The 15161-nt window shown below is 39.2% G+C and overlaps 1 protein-coding gene across 2 annotated transcripts in view; it reads right to left on the bottom strand.

The window, feature by feature from the left end:
* The window catches only part of SORCS2 (sortilin related VPS10 domain containing receptor 2), a 590141-nt gene that overhangs the window by 35876 nt on the left and 539104 nt on the right, over positions 1-15161 (bottom strand). For both annotated transcript variants that reach the window (XM_075091935.1, XM_075091936.1), the window contains exons 15-16: positions 1781-1901; positions 305-438 (exon numbers count right to left, since the gene is read on the bottom strand). In XM_075091935.1, coding sequence (XP_074948036.1) covers positions 305-438; positions 1781-1901 — 255 coding nt within the window. The remainder of the gene's footprint in view (positions 1-304; positions 439-1780; positions 1902-15161) is intronic.

The raw sequence follows: 15161 nt of genomic DNA, 5'->3' as shown, positions 1-15161 counted from the left end.
GCTTTATTTGCAAATAGTAAGGGTTTGCTTGCCTTACAAATTAATCCAACCATCATTTTTCAAGTCTTGATCAATAGAGAAAAACATAAGGATTTGTTCAGTCAGGTGAGACAAATACTTACAACATGGCAACGTCTTTAAATAAAGGCAAATGCAAAAGCAAGCTGCTATTCAAATAGCAGGTTGCCTATTTGTTTATACATGGCTGTGTGGGAAGAGGGGCAAAAGGAGGAAAGTAAACCCATCTCAAACTCTAAGTAACTATTTACTAGCAATAAATCAAAAGCTCCACAGGAAGACTCACCATAAGAAATCAGAGTTCACACATTCACAAACTTTAGATGTGAGAGCTGATGTAAAACTTCTTCCTTTAATGCACCATGATGAAATCTTCCTCTTTCGAAAGCTCCTCTGCTGGCCCATGATGCAGCGATCACCCTGAACATCAAAGCACCGGACTTATTGCACACTGTAACCTACACCACACAGATGTGACCTTATGTTGTCATGAGAAAGGCTGGTCTTGCTGTCAAGACTATGAACTGGTATCAACTCTTTCATATTCAAGTGTATAGGTACACAAAGCTCTCATAGTCACTGCCACCTACTAGCAGGCCATTACAGAGTTGTAACATATACTATATTTCAGGGCACAAATCCAAAGATGTACAAGAAAATGTCAAGTGCAGTTTAACCCATGTTTCATGTGTGCAAAATCTAGGCACAACCCTATGACTGGCCATTTAAAAATTCAGTGTAGATGCAGATGGCTGATATTCTAGCTAAATCACCATGTCTCATGTTGGCAGTCAACAGGAAGCACCAGCCACGTGGACCCAGGTAGAATGAAGACTATCTGAACACACTCCACTGGTAATTAGACAGCTGCAAGTACTCTGTCAAAGTCATTTTAGTAGTTTCTAATTTCAGAAAGACATTTCAATGACAATATCCCAAGATGCTGTTACCCTTTAGGCTCAGATTTGCATAACATTCTTAGTAAATACACAGCATTCCCAAACAAGAAATGTAAAATTAGGCACGAGAACTAGCAAATGAGCGCTTGAGAGCAGGAATAGGACAGAGTATGTACGAAAAAAACCCAAACAAAAACCAACCCTGCAGAGAGCGAGAGAACAAATGTACTGGAAGAAGAACAAACACAATAATCAGAATGATTATGAATAAATATGACATATTACATTTAATGTAAAAAACCCCTCACATTGGTCTCTTTAATCAATACATTGTATAGAGAATGTAGCTTCCCAAAATTGGATTTGGCCAGAGCACCAGGATTAGCACAGCCTTAATGCATTACTGCAGAAATGGTATTGCCCAAAACAACTGGACTCCATTACATGATCAGTCCACTGAGATTCTAAATTACTTCTGGAATGGGCTTTACTTATGGCAATTTATATATAAGTAGAGTATGTGGTCAGGAAGTTGGCAGAACATATGACTGTGTGTTGAAATTGTTTCAATCAATATTACACACTTCAGTTTATGGTATATGCTTCATAATCCAGCAGGACCACCTATTATTATGGCAGAACACCAGATATACTTCCGCATTTCCCAGGACACAGATCACACAACCAAAGGGAACATGAAACCCTCCCCCATTTTAAACTATTGTAAAATCAGCAAATGCCAATGTAAGGAGATCAAAGCCGGGGATATAGCATCCAAATTCTATTTGAAAACATTTTTCCTAGCACACATGAGTCTGGAAGCTACAGAAAAGTTGTGGCAGTTAACAGAAGACAGTGAATACCTGTAAATTTGTGAGCTCCCAAGATTCATAGTCATCATCAGTGCACTCTCTGGGGAAGGATGGTCTGAAGTCCACCTTCACCAGTTCCCAGTCTGAACGGTAGCTAATATGTCCAAAGACTCTGAACAAAAAGATCAAAAGTAAAATCTTACTGGAAAGAAATACCATACATCTGAGATTCCATTTTTCAGTTGTATCTTTTACTTTGGTCATGTTTCCCTACTAAAAGGTCCCTGGTTAGTTTTTCTTCCACTTTTATTCCTCTTCATATACAAAGCATCCAGTTAGAAAACATTTGCCAGTTGCCTATGAAATGTTACAATGAAAATGTATAGCTAATAGATTAGAGACCTTTTCCCAAAGTACCCAGAAATTTAATTGGAAATATACTACCTTTTCTAATTTTGAGGCCAAAATTTTTGTCTATTTATCCTTTTATATGAAACATGCAGAGCGCTCAGATTTTGACAGGGAGCTCAGATCAGGGAGCAGAACCCAGGATCACCGGGTTCAATTTCCAGCCCTGTCACTCATTCCTTGTGATTACGGTACAACTTCTTCAGTGCTTTTTGTTGTCTTTTGTTTGTGTTGTTTTTTTTTTAACTTCTACAGATTTCAGATGGCAATTTGCTATTGTTTAAACTCACAGCAGTGTCATAAAATTGTATTCATTCCTAAGGAATACACTGTATCTACATATTGTGGTGAGGAACTCTCAGACTCTTCTTCATTTCAGATAGTCCAATGTACAACAGAAACCAGCCAGAAACTGTAAATTTATTTTAGAAAAAAAAAAATCTCATTGCTTTAAAAACCAAGCTTCACTTTCAAAGCATCCAACATTTTCAAAGTCAGAATATTTATTTCCAAAACAAAATGGGTAAGTATGACATCCAGCAACAAATTAGAAAGGATAAAGACTCTATTTGGGCAAAAGTCAAACGTATTTGTGGTTTGTATCAGGCTTATGTGGCTTACTTGCCAAAGAATTTAAGGTTGATTCTGAAGCCAACAATTTCAGTGCAGTTCATTCTGCAGAGAGTTCATATTCCAAGCTTTAGTAGCATTTTCCAAACTAATTAATTCCTTTGTTTTACCCTCAGTTTTGTTCGAATCCAGACACAGCAGGAATGGTACAGTTTTGCTAAAAGCATTCTGCTGCGCAGTCTTTTCTCTTGTCCTGAATACCAGGTTCAAAGTGGAACTAGGGTGGACCAGAAGTGAGGAAATGGTGGATTCTCTGCAGAACAGAGGCAACATCATCACCCTAGGCCTCTTCCCAGGTAGGTGGATGTAGAGCTCTGAAGTCTACCAAGGGGCTGAAAAATAGTTGCAGAGACTAAAGATGTACAGTGATTTTCTCCTTTCCTTTCTGGTGTCTTTGCTTCTCAGCCATAGCAGAGAAATGTCAGTGTCTCTATAGTTTACTGCCCATACCGCCCATAATATAATGATCAAAAAATCCATGCTCACAAGAAACTTCATCATCAGAAGTGCGCTTAATTAAACAGAAACATATGCATTTAGTTTGTATGTCTTAGCCTTTTCTTAGTAAGGCTCTGAGATTAAAGGATTTGGATCATCTTACTTCGTTTCCTTTTCAATATAACCATGGTTCAGAAGTAGAAACAATACACAAAACCTAAAAAATGTGGCTCAGTCCACTGGCTGTATGTGCACATAGGTGTGTGGTCCCACTTTTCTCATTGAGAGCTACAGGTTTGGTTCCTTTTTCTGGTTCAGCTGGATCCTGAGAGCTGCTGTTACCATATAATTTTATTCACTTGTAGTTACATACTTGATAAAGTGACTGCTTAGGTGGTCTCATGCTTTTTCCACAATGCCTGCTTCAATATGACTGGCTTTGCTGACAGGCATGAAGTGTCTTTTGCATTCTAAATACCTGTACCTCTTTTTTTAAAATCTTTTTTTCTTCATACAAGGTACTAACATAAGGCAGGCCTCACCATGTGCTTATGCAGCTACCTACCTCAGTGAATGCTTCTTTAGACACCACAAAACTTTACAGATTGGTTACATTTATTAACTTATTTATCAGCAAATATGTTGAAGTGTAAGGAGCCAAGTCCCGTCAAAGCTTCACTCCTGCCTCAAGAAAAGTATTTTCTCTGGAACAGATGAAATTTTCTTCATTCATGTTACTTATCTCAGGCAGATTAGTCAGGAAAAAAGAAAGGAGATGGCTGTTTGAGTTCAGTGCAGAATAGAATAATGAAATTCTGAAAATATAAAACAAAATCTCTGAACTATTAATAATCATCTTTGAGACCTCACAGAGGATGAGGGTGACTCCAGATGACTATGGAAAGGGAAACATATAACCTATATATACACACATACATACATATGTGCGTGTGTAAACATATACATGTATATATAACCATATATATAAATCAACAAAACATAGCCCAGAGAGTTATAGAATTAATTTTGATATCCACAAAGATACCAAAAAAATTATTAAGCTATCCTCTTATAAGCACCTTGGAGATAATTGAAATGATAACAAACAGCCACAATGGATTTGTCAAAACCAAATCATGTCAGACTAATATTTCCTTCTTTTACAGGGTAACTGGCTTAGTGGAAAAAGGAAAGGAGAACATATAGCATATGCTGACCTTTGTTAATACTGTTACGTAGTTCTAGCTGACACTGTCTCAACTCAAAAAGGAAAACATCAGTGCAGATCAAATCATTGTAATGATGAATGAGAGTACAGATCCAATTAGAAAAATCAATTTTCAAAAAGTAGTTATCAAACAAGGAAACATTTTGAGATGTGTAGCATAAAGATACGATGGGTCCACAGTCAATATTTTCATTAACACCTGCATGGTCAAATAACAGACACGCACAAAAATTTGCAGATAAACAGAAGGAAGGAAGCAGACACTGCCTGGTGGAAGCAATGGTCAGAAATCAACATGATTAAATACTCCAAAACCAACTGCTAAAAGTAGTCCTACGAAAAACTCAACAACAAAGGTGCAAAACCAGAATGGAGGGTAACTTTCAAATACTGATAAAAAGACTTGGGGAATTCTGGGGAATTAAAACAAGAATGCAATGTTGCTGCAAGAGAAGAAAGACAAACTCTAGGTTGTATTCAGAACTGGAAAACAGAAGACATGGAGTCAATTATTTTGATAAACTTGGCAGTAGTTGAGCCTCTGAAAGAATATGGTGTCTTATTTTGCATGTTTTATGCATATTTACACACCCACTAAAAATGAATATGAAGAGGGGCAAGGATGACTCATAAGCTGCTTAGAAAATGTAACCAATAAGGAAAGATTCAAAGAATTGGGTTTTCCTCTGAAGAAGATAAAACTGAAAAGTACAACAAAATGTCTTCAAAGAGTCTTGCTACAGATTGAAGAGTTGTCTTCAAAAAGACCTGGAGAAGGGGCAAAAAGGAGGAAAGACAAGAACCAATAAACTTAAAAGATACAGCTAGACAATTCTCTAATTCTTTCTCCTCAGCACTCATAAGGCCACACCTGGAGTAGTGTGTCCAGTTCTGAGCTCCTCAGTACATGAGACATGGGCAGACTGGAGAGAGCCCAACAAAGCATGACAGTGATGATGAAGGGGCTGGAGCATCTCTCCTATGAAGAAAGGCTGAGACAGCTGGGATTGTTCAACCTGGAGAAGAGAAGGCTCTCCTACAGAAGAGAATTCATCCTAAAATAAGGATTTTATCAATGTATATAAATACCTGAAGGGAGGGTGCACAGAGGACAGAGCCAGGCTCTTTGCAGTGGCACCCAGTGACAGAATCAGAGGCGATGGGCACACACTGGAACATCAGGAAGCACTTTTTCAGCTGTGAGGGTGACCAAGCACGGGCACAGGTTGCCCAAGGAGATTGTGGAGTCTCCATCCTTGGAGAATTCAAAAGCCACCTGGACATGGTCCTGGGCAACCAGCTCCACATGGCCCTGCTTGAGCAGTGGGGTTGGACCAAATGACCTCCATAGGTCCCTTCTAACCTCAACCATTTTGTGACTCTGTGATTCTGTAATGATAATGATACAAGCTATTGAGGCTATTTATTCTCCCTCACGAGAGCAAGAAATTAGTGAAACATCAGGATTAGAGCTAGATACTAGATAAACTTTTGAGATATTGCCCAGTCCTGCATCCTATAATTATACAACGATTATAGAAATTACTCTCAAAATTATGCAAATTCTACCAGAATAATATGGAATCTACGTACAAACTATATGTGCATACAGCAAAGGTACTGTTTCAATGGGTGAACTGTAAGCCTCTCGTCTGTGGATTTTTAGCAAAAGACTGAAGTAACCTTTCTGCCTGTTAGTCCAGCATCTTGCAAAAAATATATACTTATTTCCATTATGGCTGTTCTGATTCTACAGACTGAAAACCGTGTTCTGACAGAGCACAGTAACTGCACCACTGATTCCACCATTTTCTGGCTTAAGTAAAATTCCTGAGATTTGACTAACTGTCCCAGCACAGCCACAAACCCCATGAAAAATGCAGCCATACGGCTTTGTAACTCCTGGGGCAAATTTCCTAAAGAATCCAGCACCTTACATGCACCCAGCGTAGCAAGCTGCTTTAGAACATGGCCTCATGATTATTAATACTGTTGCTGCAATAACACTTGTTGCACTATTGAGGACAAGGTTTTGTAGGCACACCAGAGGAGCCCATTTAAATACATTGCCAAATATCACTAGAATTAAAAAGAAGAATTTTTCCAAAGTAAGGAAGAAAGGCATGTTGTAAGTAGGATTAAATGGAATAGACAAAAATATGAGCTACAATAAAGCAATACCTAACAGCAATCACAACCTTATTGCTCAGGTTCAACATATATATATCAAGTAAAATCATTTGAATGGAAAAACTGGAACAGTGCAGCAAGTGTAACTGATGATTAGAAGTTAAATATCAAGATGATAGTAATTCATAAGCTACTAAAACCTTCTTCTTGATTAATTATATTTCATTAGAAAGCCATCAAATCAATTTTGTTGAAACTATGAAAGATGACGCTGTGATAAATAATTTTGGGAAGAAATTCCAATTACCTTGGAAATCCATTTACTTTTATTTGCAAGAATTTGGGATCCATAATTTTAGCTTCAGTGTTTCAGTTGCCATAACAACTTTGTACATTTGTTCCTAGTTCATTTATGAGCACATCATTTTTTAATTTGATTGCATCATTTGATAGCTAAGACAGTTTAATGCAGTTTTCAAGCTAACTCATTTAAACTATTTGCTGGAGGATTGCTGGTTATTTCTGTTCCTGATAAAGCTCATAATCAGGAGGAGCTAATTTAACAGAAATTATATGAAATGATAATCTATTCCATTAAATTCACGTTTCTATTCAATAGAAAAGAGCATCTATTCAACAGATGTTCTTAGGCCAGATGAACAATAATAGCTGTGTCGCCTGCTGTCTGTGTCACTTGCAAACCACCTGACTGAAGCTACAATGGTGCTAAAGCTGGAGACTCCCAAGGACTTATCAGGTAAACATTCAGCTTCCATGGCTTCATTCAGGAGAAACAAGACTGATTTTGACAACACATTGTTCACCTCAGTTGTCACAGACATCTTTTTATAACCACTACACTTGCTTTCCTCTTTAGCTTTTCTGCGTGTTCTTCAGGATTTCTTTCATAGGCTTTCACAGCATCAAAACATTCTTTGTCAGAGCAGACAGATTTTAGCTACAGTGTCCCGTATCATGGATCTAACACCATATAAATTAAGACACACCTTGAGCAACTTTTTGTAATATTATGGTGGTTTACCTTTGAGCTGTTAGCCATATTGTCTCTGACTTTGAGCAGCCTGATGGCCGGTATACCCACCAGATCCTCAGAGCAACACAGCCGAACCTGCAACAGTTTTACTTTACTGTTGAATATTCAAGAACACTCAAAGACCTCAGAGTGGCAGGAGTGATCATGAAGACAGCACATGTGGAATTTATTCAGATATTTAATGTAGCAACTTAAATTGTCCAAGTTTTGCAGTTGTATTGAAGACCAGTGATGACAACTGCGTGATGCACAGCTACTTTTGTTTGAAATCAGATGCCTCTTTCATTCTAGACATGCTGCTTTAATCTCCCAAGTGCTGCGTTAGCTTTTAGTCTCCTCTATATGACTTTGTCATCAACCAAGATATTCGAAACAGCATGCTGCCAAGGTAGCAGAATTTGTCTGCGCAATCCTATACTGCCCTGTTGATACACTCTGCTAACTTGATGTGCCAGTTGGGCATGGAACAGAACCTCTAGTTTTTTTGGGATACCTTTCAAATGTATAAAACAACTGACAATAGAACTTGGGGTTTGAATCAGGGTCAACTGAGGAGCCCACATACAGGTGAAATGGGCAATCTCAGTGCCTTTATTTTGGGTAACACCTAATTTCTTCTGGGCAGCACCTAAGTAAAGATGTCCAACTGTGGTATTGGGTTTATGTAGCGAGCTTTTGACAGAAGGGGGACTACAGGGATGTTTCTCTGAGAAGCTGCTAGGTGCTTCCCCTATGTCTGATAGGGCCAACACCAGCTGGCTCCAAGATGGAACCACCAGTGGCCAAGTCTGGGCCCATAAGCGACGGTGGTAGCACCTCTGGGATAACATATTTAAGAAGAGGGAAATAAACCCTGTGCAGCAACTGCAGCCAGAGAGAGGAGTGAGAATATGTGAGAAGAATACCAAGGTTGGTCAAGAAGGAGAGGGAGGAGGTGCTCCAGGTGCCAGAGCAGAGATTCCCCTGAAGCCCATGGTGAAGACCATGGTGAGGCAGGCTGTCCCCCTGCAGCCCATGGAGGTTAATGGAGGATCAGATATCCACCTGCAGCCCGTCGAGGTTAATGGTGGAGCAGATATCCACCTGCAGCCCACCCCCACCAGAGCAGGTGGATGTGCCTGAAGGAGGCTGTGACCCTATGAGAAGCCTGTGCTGGAGCAGGCTCCTGGCAGGACCTGTGGGCCTGTGGAGAGAGAAGCCCATGCTGGAGCAGGTTTACTGGCAGGACTTGTGATGCCCTGGAGTACCCATGCTGGCGCAGTCTGTTCCTGAAGGACTGCACCCCATGGAAGGGACCCACGCTGGAGCAGTTCATGAAGAACTGCAGCCCACGGGAAGGACCCACACTGGAGCAGTTCATGGAGGACTGCCTCCCGTGGGAGGGACCCCACACTGGAGCAGGGAAAGAGTGTGGGGAGTCCTCCCCCTGAGAAGGAAGGAGCAGCAGAGACAATGTGTGATAAGCTGACCACAACCCCCATTCCCTGTCCCCCTGCACTGCTGGTGGGGAGGAGGTAGAGAAATCGGGAATGAAGTTGAGCCTGAGAATAAGGGAGGGATTTCGGGAAGGTGTTTTAAGAGTTGGGTTTTGTTTTCTCATTATCCTACTCTGATTTGACTGGTAATAAATTATTTTCCCCAAGTCAAATCTGTTTTGCCCATGACAGTAATTGATGAGTGATCTCCCTGTCTTTATCTCGACCCATGAGCCTTTCATTATATTTTCTCTCCCCTGTCCAGCTGAGGAGGAAAGTGATGGAGTGGCTTTGGTGGGCACCTGGTGTCCAGCGAGGGTCAATCCACCACATGTGCAAAAAGGCAGGTACTTGAAGTTCTTTGTGGATCTAAACCTCAAAATCCAACAGTGAGCATATGATCAAGCTGGGGAAGGAAACTAGACTCTCAGAGATGTGAGCTAATTATTTTAACAACTGTCAGTCTGTCTCTTAGAAAGTATTCATTTAAATGGAAGCAGTCAGAGCTATACTAAAAAGTGGTATTTAGGTCTTGATCCTCATATAAGGCTTTCTCTCCTGTAGTAAATCATATTGGTAGCAATCACAGTTGCCAGTGAACTTTCTGTACTGTTAAAATACTTTTTTTACTGTCACACGTCCCTGATTATTTTTATAACACAATTGTAATTTCAGATTGAACACTTAATCCATCTTACAGTTCAATAGATATCAGAGGCCGTTTGCTTTAGAACAGCAGCACCTTTCTCATCTGTCTTTTGCCTAAAAGGAATAATGTTTTACAAGTTTCTTGTCGATTTATGGTAAGCTTAAAGAGCCGAGTCATTTGCTTTACTTCAACCCTTACTACAGATGATGACAATATAATGTAAAAAGCAAATAAATGTGACAATCTTTTTGTTTTGCCTGTTGTGGTTCATGTTACTACAGTGCCTTTTAACATACAGCAAGACACATGACCTCCCCATGCCAAAAATCTGTAAAGACATTACCAGGTTGAGGGATTAAAGTGATGAGGTCATGCCACAAAAGGATGCACTTTAGTCTAACCACTGCCAACAGGTGGCGTTCTCCTTAAGTCACAGAAGCAGTAACATTACTGAAAGATTTTTTCCAAGGGCATATGGGTTGGAAAAGCAGATTAGCAGTGATTATGTCCTACACTTCTGTTTAAAGCCAACCATTTTAAAAAAGAAAATGACAGATGAATCTTTATAGACATGCTTTCCTTCTAACAGTTGTCCTTGCTTCCTTGACACCATTGTAAAATCAACAAAACCTAGATAAGTCAAAGGGTTCATACCAGTAAAACGAATGAAAGAAATGTGAGATTCAAGCTGCAGTCTGTTATACATCAAGATTATAATTCTACATATTTTTCTAATTCCCTAAAAGAACATAACAGAGGTCACATTTTCAGCAGCCTTCCTAAATTGCAGCTACAGAAATGATGAATGCTTCCATGTGCAAAAGTAGACACCTGCCTTCATAAAGCAACTGCATAAAAACAGTGCTTGTGTACACAACAGATCATGCGCAAATATGCGAAGACACTTATGATTTAAGTGCCTTAAACTACAAACATGGATATACTTAATGTGCTAAAGAGAAAAGTAGTTTTTCTTCTTTCTTTCTTTTTTTTTTTTCTTTTGGTTTGGCTGCCAAAGTGAAAAATGAGGGGAGGAAACAATTTCGTTGAAATTGAACCAAAACATGTTTTTTCATTGTTTCCTGCTCCTAAAAAATAATAATTGCCTATCATACTTTTATGCCAAAACATCTTGGTTTCAACTCTTTTGGGGAAAAAGAATGGAAATTAATGCTTAGGTTCTGAGAAGTGCTGGGCAGGAGCAGGATGAGTGTGTTCCCATTTTATCCAGAAGCTCAGTGGCTCCATGATGTTTGTGAATTACCTCCAAAATTTTTTTTCCATCTATTTGGCAAATTCCTGTCCAAGAGCAGCCTTTTAACATGTAAGCTGTTTGGAAAAACTGGAGATTCTGTGCCTAGCCTGATGCTTTATGTAGAAATAAATACAAGGTGGACAATGAACAAAATAGATTAATTTAAGGGGGAACATATGACATTTTGAAGGATACCTTTGCTTCACTCAGCTCTCTGCTGTCATCTTAGTTAAAGATCAAATAAATCTGGGATACTTGCACAGTTTTAAAATTAATTCTTTTGCTAATATTTTTTTTTCTACTCACATAGTTAAAAATCAGATCTCTCTTGCCACAGGTAGGAAATTCTTCATTCAGACTTCACCTGGCAAAGTAAATAGCCTATGGTCACCTAAATTGTATCTTCTTCATTCTGAGAGCAAAATAGAACAAAATGGAGTTCAAGGCCACATCAAATTTAAGTAAAATATTTGAACAGTTTTATTGTTGGCCAAAGTTTCCAATGTCTACCTCATCATCACCATTTATTAGACACTAATATCTAGACACTAAATCTAGACACTAATAATTAGACACTAAAATAGAACTGCCTCCCTGAAAGAGAAGTTAGAGCACCACAGCTGCTGGCACTCATTTGGTAATAGGGGCTCAAAGTGACACAAAGACTCTACCTGAATAAAAAAGTCACGTGTCACTCTTTTTCTCCCCTTCTTTCCTCCTTTAAATAGAGACAAGGTGATAAAAGATTCTTACAGGACATGGATTCCTAAACTTTCAGTTCTTCTATTTCAAATATATTTCCTGGTCTGCCCTCATAATATAGTAAATATTTTAGTATATTTAGCAAAACACTGAATGCATCATGTTCCCATGCTTCTGAATATGTTATGAAAAACTTATGGAAAGAAAAGAAAAACCAAAGCTTTAAACACTGGATTATTTTGAGTAGAGGGAGAGACAGGGGCAGTCTCATGGTCTTGGCCCCAAGACCACAGATTGGCAGTGACACTACAATGCACTGACTTGCTCTACTAACATCCATGGCCACGGAGATGGCAGCAAAAGCACCAGATTTGCCACTAAACAGGCATCTCTACATCTGGATTAGCCAACATTTTGATTAGATTGAAAGAGAGTAAGCAGTTTGCTTTTTCAATTCTCTTTTATCAAGGTCATCATTCTCTTCCTGTATTTCTGTATGTTTCCTCTATCTATTGACAGACAGATAGGTTTCTCATTATGCAGAGAGAAGAACAACCATTTAATGACTGAGCAATGCTTCTCAAACAAGAGATTAACTAGCTGCAAATAAAACCTAGAATTTGCCCTAGGTAATCAGCTATTCTTTTACATAATGAGACTTTATCTATCATTTATCTACCTTTCTTTAAGGGCATGAGAAAGTTAGCAGTGAAGATTTCACAACACAGAGAAGTACCTCCACCTAGTACCATACTCGAAGGCAACAGGAAAGGTAGCGTGCTGCAATGTGTGGCACAACAATAAGCCCCACAAAATACATGTAATGTTGACTGTTATTGGTGGTGTTAAAGGTGAGGTTGACATTCCTAGCAGAATTGACAGTTCAAAAAATCCAGATGGTTCTCCCTAATATCTAACACCTGTTAATATCATCTCCACCTTGTTCTGATTAAGTTTAAACTAGACTATTTTTTTGCTTCCATTATCACCTAGGAACCCAAAAGGAATGCAGCAACGGGCTTTCAAGACAGCAAAACACACATGCATGAGTTCTGCAGTTCAGAGATATCATAAAGTTCCCAGAGCATCTTAAGTTGTTACACTACGAGACCTTAGAAAAAAAATCAATTTGGAAAAAAACAGAGTTACCCATAAGGAAGACTTTGATTCTACCTGACATAAAGAAAAGCAAGTCCTTTTATGTAACCTCTTATTGGCCTTTTAAAAGGGACCATGGTCTGTAGTACCATGGTTATCGTGCCTACTGGGTTTACACTGCAATCTAAATAACCCAGTTTGAGAAACACTCCTAGAAGCTGAACTGTGATTTAGAAGTCATTTTAACAGGTTTGAACTTTCATTATATGAACTACTTCCTCTGAAGAGGAACATCAATATTTCAGACACACAAAAATTCTTCCTTTTTCCACAGAGTTAGGCCATTACTCAGTCCAGTGTTATTCAGTAATTTTTCCAAAATATAATATATTGTTAAGTATTACAGCAGGCTGCAGTAACTTTCATTCTCAAAGAATTTAGAACAAAATAAGGTGTATTAGACTATGCACTATTTTGATGAGTATATATCAATTAGTTGAGAAAATTTCTTAGCTAACCTTACTTATTCATTTAGCAATAAATGGCGGATTTGAGCTCTTCATTTAGAAATTTATTTTTACACAGATCAAGTTTCCTAAACTTTATGAATACTTTATTGTTTATCTTTCCTAAAACTCTTAACTAGGTCTATTTAGAAATTGATTTTTACACAGAATGTGTTTCCTAAAGCTTTTGAGTACTTTACCACTTAGAAGTCCTAAAAACCTTAACCAGGTCTAATGCAGACTACAACAGAATCAAATATATTTTCCCTGGCATTTGAGTGTACATATTTTGAATACTGCAGGGGATTTGGATGAATGATTTAGATTAATGTCGACTGGCAGATGACAACTTATTTTATGAAAACTTTTGACAAGTCAACATTTTTTTTTCTCTGTTTTAGAGAAAACATAAAACTTTCTGAAATGAATGTTTGAGGTAACCAGGTTCACATTCCCCTGTTTCTTCAGTAAAGCTTTCCAGACCACTTCATTTTGGGTAAGTTAGGAAAGGACAGGAATTCCAATGGAAGTCCCTTATGAGTCAGGTCAACATCCCAGTCACTATGCTGGAGAATGAGAAGTCTCTCCTACACACAGTGTTACCAGGTCCCTTAATGTCTTTCCCAGGTAATCTTTCTGAGTATTCTTTTTAATAAAAGTTAAAAACCTTGAAGGAAATCCCTAAGCTGGTTTCAGTGGAAGCAGGATTTTACCCTAGAGTAACAGCTGAATTTCATACAAGTAAAATATTCTTTGACTCTTTTCTGAGCTTATTCTAGAAGCTTTAAATTAAACAGTCTCTGTTCCTCAATTTTGCTGTATACTTTTTCAGTTATTACCTTCCCACTTCAAAATTTATCTCTACTAATTTATGCAGATTTTGACATTGGACTCTTTACTCAAAGTCCTGACTCAAACAAACTCCCTACCACAGGGAGAAAATGAAATTCCTGTACAAGTAAATAATGTCAGACTAGGTCTTTAGTAATGGATTTTCATATTTTTTAGGGTGAAAGGCACTTGTTAATTTATTCACATTACCATACACAAGTTCATCTTACCATGTTCTACCCAGAATAAAGAACATTTTTTATTTCATAGAATCATAGAATCATTAAGGTTGGAAAAGACCCTTAAGATCATCGAGTCCAACCGCCAACCTATCACTGCCAAGTCCACCAGTAAACCATACCTGCAAGCACCACACCTACCCTTCTTTTAAATACCCACAGGGATGGAGACTCAACCACCTCCCTGGGCAGCCTCTTCCAATGTTTGACAACCCTTTTGGTGAAGAACTTTTTCCTAATATCCAACCTAAACTTCCCCTGGAGCAGCTTGAGGCCATTTCCTCTCATCCTATCGCTTGTTACTAGGGAGAAGAGTCTGACCCCCACCTCGCTACAACCTCCTTTCAGGTAGTTGTAGAGAGCGATAAGGTCTCCCCTCAGCCTCCTCTTTTCCAGGCTAAACAACCCCAGCTCCATCAGCTGCTCCTCATAAGACTTGTTCTCTAGACCCTTCACCAGCTTCGTTGCCCTTCTCTGGACATGCTCCAGCGCCTCAATGTCCTTCTTGTGCTGAGGGGCCCAAAACTGCACACAGTACTCGAGGGGCGGCCTCACCAGTGCCGAGTACAGGGGCACGATCACCTCCCTGCTCCTGCTGGCCACACTATTCCTGATACAAGCCCGGATGCTGTTGGCCTTCTTGGCCGTCTGAGCACACTGCTGGCTCATGTTCAGCCGGCTGCCAACCAACACCCCCAGGTCCTTTTCCTCCAGGCAGCTCTCCAGCCACTCCTCCCCAAGCCTGTAGCGTTGCGTGGGGTTGTTGTGACCAAAGGGCAGGACCCAGCA

Source organism: Phalacrocorax aristotelis, chromosome 4, assembly GCF_949628215.1.
Source record: "Phalacrocorax aristotelis chromosome 4, bGulAri2.1, whole genome shotgun sequence".
NCBI classification, from domain to species: Eukaryota; Metazoa; Chordata; class Aves; order Suliformes; family Phalacrocoracidae; genus Phalacrocorax; species Phalacrocorax aristotelis.
This window is presented reverse-complemented; position numbering and strand designations above follow the sequence as displayed.